At 42.8% G+C, this 5,713-nt stretch overlaps 1 protein-coding gene across 1 annotated transcript; it reads right to left on the bottom strand.

The window, feature by feature from the left end:
• Positions 1-206: 206 nt before the first annotated feature.
• On the bottom strand, positions 207-2,241 carry LOC134444085 (GTPase IMAP family member 4-like; the record flags this gene model as incomplete). Its single annotated transcript, XM_063193550.1, has 2 exons — positions 2,208-2,241; positions 207-844 (listed from the first exon to the last, which is right to left on the bottom strand). Coding segments are annotated over exons 1-2 (672 nt in total), but the record flags the coding sequence as incomplete, so codon positions are not given.
• Positions 2,242-5,713: the final 3,472 nt, after the last annotated feature.

The following is a 5,713-nucleotide window of genomic DNA, read 5'->3' as shown; positions in this document are numbered from 1 at the left end:
CTCCTCTCTTCCTCCAGCTCTCTCTCCAGCTCTTTTGTCCTCTCCATGTTCTTCTCATTTTCTAACTCTTTTTCCAGCTCTTGTATTCTCTTCTGCAAGAGTAAGATCTTCTCATCCCTCTCTTCAAGCTCTGCCTTAATTTTCTGCTCACAATTTTCCATTTCCTTGTCATGTTTACTCTTCATCTCTCTTTCTGCCATCACTCTCCTTTCCTCTCTTTGCCTCGTCATCTTTCTCTCCACCCCTCTGAGCTGTCTCTCTGCCTCCTGGTAGGTCTCACTATTGTACACTTCCTCTCTGTTTCCTGACACCATCTCTCCTATTTTCTCTAGTAGCTGTGTGATCTCGGTGTCATCAGGTGTGTCCCTGATGTTGAGAAGGTGACACCTGTTCCCACATTTCTCTACCAGCTGCTGGAGCTCCTGGCTCCCTGTCTGGAGCAACTCCTCCACACTCCTCTCTACCTGCCCCTCAGTATGGATGAAAATAATTAGTGTGTGTGTCCAACAGCCCTCCCCAAAAAAGTCCTCCATCTTCTCCAGCATCCTCTTTTCCGTCCCTTCAGACGGCTCCACTGGAACCACCAGGAGGAAGGCGTGAGGTCCTGGGGCAGACAGACGGACACAATTTCCTACGTCCTGTCTCATGTCCTTCTCAGAGAGTCCACTGCTGAACCAATCTAGAGTGTCCACTACAGTCAACCGTCTCCCGGCCACCTCTCCCTGTCTGCTCTCTCTGTCCTGGATGCTGTCCCTTTGTGATTCCTCTGTTCCCAGGATGGTGTTTCCTGCTGCCCTCTTGTCAGCTGCATTTCCACCCAGCAGCACCAACCTAAGTTCTGACACTGGGAACACACAACAGTGGTTTTATTCAGTGCACCCACTCTCAACTTGAGTATTTGGCAACTTGTATGCGTGAGGGAGGATGATGATGATGTTGTAAAGAGGGGCAGTAGAACTGTCATGACATGAAATTCAGTGTTCTAGAGAAATGGGAGGTTCACTATGAGCAAAAGCGTTGGTGAAGCATTGCCAAAGGACCTCAGGCCAGAATCAAACCTTGACAGGACCTTGACTTGGGCCACCGCACTCCCAGGTTATATAAATATCAGTCTTCACTTTACTGGCAACAATGCTATTTGCAATCCCTGCATAAATCATACCATGACAGGGAATAATTAACTGGCTCTACATTTGCTAACGGGTGTAAATTTTAATGTCAGTGTACATTTTATTAAGAACATTGCGAGGGGCAGAATAACTGTTGAATGTGTCATGTGTTTGCGCAGTGGAGCGACCCTCATTCCCTGCAGCAGTCTGAGTCCAACTTAAGACAGACGGTTCATTCAAAACCAAGATGTTCAAATGAATAATCTGCCACAACCAATTTTGAGATGTACAGTGAATTTCCAAAAGGTTATGAGCCAGTAAACTCTCAGAAATAAAGGTAGGCTACAGAACTCGTCGCTGTGACAGTACCTTCAAGGGGGTACCAGTGTGTCACTTGGGCGGTAACCCAAAAAAGAGGTCTGTTGAATTTCTTGCCACATTAACCGATGTTGCAAGGTACGCAGTGCATTGCCATCTGCATACGAATGAAGACGTTGCAAGAAATCGAACGTACCTAAGGATTTATTGGTTCAACTTAATAAATGTATGGAAATTATTTCCACCAGATTTGATCACGTACGTTTAACATCAAGCACATTTGTTGATTCAATATGATTACCTTTCTTTCATTCAACTTAACTTGGTTGGGTTGATCTAATGTTTGTCTGTACACACTATCACAACAAAAGTGATGAAATGATGAATGATTGAAACATTTAAAGAACTTGTAATACTCTGGCAATAACCAGACTCTCCGGCAACAACCAGCCCCATCCCAATCAAGTTGTGTAACCCCGCTTTGTGTTTGTTTTCTCTGCTTTTTCTATAGCAGAGAGTCATCAATATAATAAACCTTCAGGTGTTTGAATGTAATGCTTTGATTAGCTGTCTTGCCTTGTTTACACATGGATATTTATGTGTTTGTATACATACAGTAGCCTATAGGCCTCTTGTTTACAGTTAAATTGGGTGGCCAAATCCATTTTCACGACCTGTTTTACAATGTCTGTGTGTCCCAATTTCTGTGGTGTTTCCTCCCATCCTCGGCTTGTGCTTATGGCGTCGAGATGCGAAGCAACATCATTGACACAAACTGACTGTCGGTCGTGTTTCCGATATCTGCGGCCGCCATGTTACTCCAGATTCTACTCCAGACATCGCACAGCAAATTAATTGTATTGCTGTAGCCTAATGTCGGAGAAATCTGTGTGCAATTCGTATTATTTGCAGTTTAAATCCCAGTCTACATGAGGCACATTAACTGACTGTATGAAAGTTATAGTCAAGTTGCATATTTCCGCCCGTCCACCAATTCCACCCGCCTATTTATAAGTGATGATAGTTAATTATTTATTCACTGTATCAGTCGGGAACGGATATCGACATGATACAGAGTTTGTATGCTTGTAATTTCAAACGGTGATGACATTTAAAACCGAGTCAAAAGGCCATAAACATCATTGTAATGAAGGGTGTCGTCGTAACGCCATGCAAGAGATAGAACTTTAATTTCACGAAATCAGCACCACAACATGAAGGAATAATAAACACTAACGGAAATACCTTATCTGATAGTCTACAATGTTAAGTTATGGTGATGTCTCATTTATTGGAGCAAGGATGTAGGTGTAATGAAATGCGAACATCCTTGCCAATACATATAACTGTTGATAGCAGCTGAGTTAGTCTGAGATAAGATGACAGCTCTGCACCCTGCCTTCAGCCTACTTTAGAATGCCGATTTAATAGTTTGCTTCACAGAGGCGGGGAGTCAGCCAGTTAAAACGATGGGTGCTGCGCGAGGATGGTAGGTTGGATACTTGAGGGGCGGGGCGGGGCTGTCCCGGAAAATATGGACAATTTGGTAGGGTTGGGAATCGATCCAAAGTTCCTGGATCGACTTGATTCCGGTCCAGAAGGTCACGATTCAATTCGATCCACGATCCAATTCGATTCGATATCGATCCTCTGTATTTTTGGGTTGTCACTTTAACGGTTAACCCATTTATGCTTAGACTTCTAAGACTGGCTGTAAAAACCTACATATCTCAGCATTTGATGCCCACACAAACATGAAATGCCTTGGTATGGCAGAAAGAAGTGGACAACTTGGTATAAGCGAGAAAGGTGGGAAAAGAGTGGCACTATTTACTTGAACAGGTCATGTGGATTTGTGCATGTAGTCTAAATGAATGAGGAGGAGAGCTAAGGGATGTGAGAAAATAGCACCTATAATTATCTGCAAAAGATCGATCCACAAAGTTGTGAATCGATATCACACTTTTTGAGCGTGAATCGATATTGGATTGCGATTCGACCTTTTGAACCCAGCCCTACAATTTGGTCACCCTACGGTTAAACAGCTAAAGTGCACCTGCCAATTGATGTTTTTTTGGATTTTTTTTTATCCACATGCTGTTTTCATATGTAAATGCAATACCTGCATACCTGTTACCGATGCTTAGGTGAATTGTAATGTACTTCTTCGGAGGGCTCTACATTTCAGTTTGGGTGTTAGAAATGACCAACTAGCCACTTTGACCCATTAGTGAGTGTGTGTTTGGCTAGCAAGATAAACATCGACTGGCTGTTGAAGGGGACACTACTCACTGTTTGGAGGAGGGTCATTGCTTTGTCGTCTCTTGTAAGGAGGATTAGCACCTGGGATTGCAACACACAAACAGAACTGTGCTACAACATTTGCTACAACTACTAATTACACATCATGGACATAGAGTACATAAACATAGAGCACATAAAGTAGGCCTAGTTTTATTAGGCTGAACTGATATCTACATGCTATGTCAGACCGATAAAAACGTAATCTTTTCAAATGTGTATTATACCTACCATCTGTATTTCCTTTGTCTTTTCTGTCTCTCTCATCCAGCGCATTATATCTTTCCAGCAATTCAGATTGTTTCTCCTCTACCAACTGTTTTCTATATTGAAGTTCTTTCCCCAGTGACTCCATTTGACTTTTACTGGTCTCCACCAGTCTCCTCATTTTCTTCACTAGTCCCTCACTCTCTTCTAGTTGTCGTGCCATCTTCTGTATCTCTCCATTCCTGTCCTCTAATAACTGTTTTGTGGCATCCAGGTCTTTATTTTTCTGATCTAGTTGTCTCTGTCTCTCCTCCAGATCTCTGTCTTTTTCTACCATCTCATTCTCTTTCTCTTGCAGTTCCTTCCTCAGTGACTCCAGTTGCCTTTTACTGGTCTCCACCAGTCTCCTCATTTTCTTCACTAGTCCCTCACTCTCTTCTAGTTGTCGTGCCATCTTCTGTATCTCTCCATTCCTGTCCTCTAATAACTGTTTTGTGGCATCCAGGTCTTTATTTTTCTGATCTAGTTGTCTCTGTCTCTCCTCCAGATCTCTGTCTTTTTCTACCATCTCATTCTCTTTCTCTTTCAGTTCCTTTCCCACTGAATCTAGATCTCTTTTACTGGTCTCCACCAGTCTCCTCATTTTCTTCACTAGTCCCTCACTCTCTTCTAGTTGTCGTGCCATCTTCTGTATCTCTCCATTCCTGTCCTCTAATAACTGTTTTGTGGCATCCAGGTCTTTATTTTTCTGATCTAGTTGTCTCTGTCTCTCCTCCAGATCTCTGTCTTTTTCTACCATCTCATTCTCTTTCTCTCGTAGTTCCTTTCCCAGTGACTCCAGTTGTCTTTTACTGGTCTCTAACTCACTGTGACTCTTCTCCAGAAGTCCCTTTCTCTCCCTCTCTCTTTCTCTCATCTCCCCCACTTCTCTCTCTCTCTCCCTCTCTCTTTCTCTTATCTCTTTCACTTCTGTCTCTCTCTCCCTCTCTCTTTCCCTCATCTTCTCCAGTTCTGCCTCTCTTTCTCTTTCTATCTCGCTCATCTGTTCAATTTCTTCCTCTTTCTCCTTCACTCTTTTACCCATCCTCTCTAGTTCAGTCTCTCTCTCTTGGAGGATTGTGTTTCTGTCATCTGCTATCCTCTCCACCTCTTCGCTCTTCTGCTGTAGCTCAATAGTGTAGTGCTGAATCTCATCATTCTTTCCTTTTAGTTGTTGCAGTGTCTTCTCCAGCTCTTTTGTCTTCTCCTCTATCTGCCTGTCTCTGTCTTTTATCTGCACGTCTCTTTCCTCAATCAGTCTGTTTCTCTCTAGCAGCTTGCGTTCCTTTTCCAACAGTTGCGTTCTCATCTCCTGCAGTTTCTCCAATGACTCTTCATCTTTGTCCTTAATCAGGCTGCAAACATCACCTGAGAAGAATATACTTCATTTGATTTATTGCTTTCATTTAATCATTTTCATTACACAATGATCAGAATCAGATGTGAGTTTACACATGAGTTACGATATACAGGGGTTATCAGTGTTAATCAGCACAATACTATGAGGAGGGGCAAGACACTGGCAGCCAACCACGCGAGCAAATTGTTTGACCGACAGCGGTTTCCAACAATCAGAGCTTGAGTTGTGCGCAGCTAGGTTCGCACAGTAAGGTTATAAACAAATTTTAGAACCCATGTATAATGTAGTGGCAATGATGATTAAATGTCACTCATGAGTAATGTGTTGGTGATGATGCTGTGATTATCAGCTAAGTGAATGTAAATGAGCTGTGTTTTGG

This window comes from Engraulis encrasicolus, unplaced genomic scaffold, assembly GCF_034702125.1.
Source record: "Engraulis encrasicolus isolate BLACKSEA-1 unplaced genomic scaffold, IST_EnEncr_1.0 scaffold_44_np1212, whole genome shotgun sequence".
Classification (NCBI taxonomy): Eukaryota; Metazoa; Chordata; class Actinopteri; order Clupeiformes; family Engraulidae; genus Engraulis; species Engraulis encrasicolus.
The sequence above is the reverse complement of the archived record's forward strand: the minus strand, read 5'-3'. Positions and strand labels throughout refer to the sequence as shown.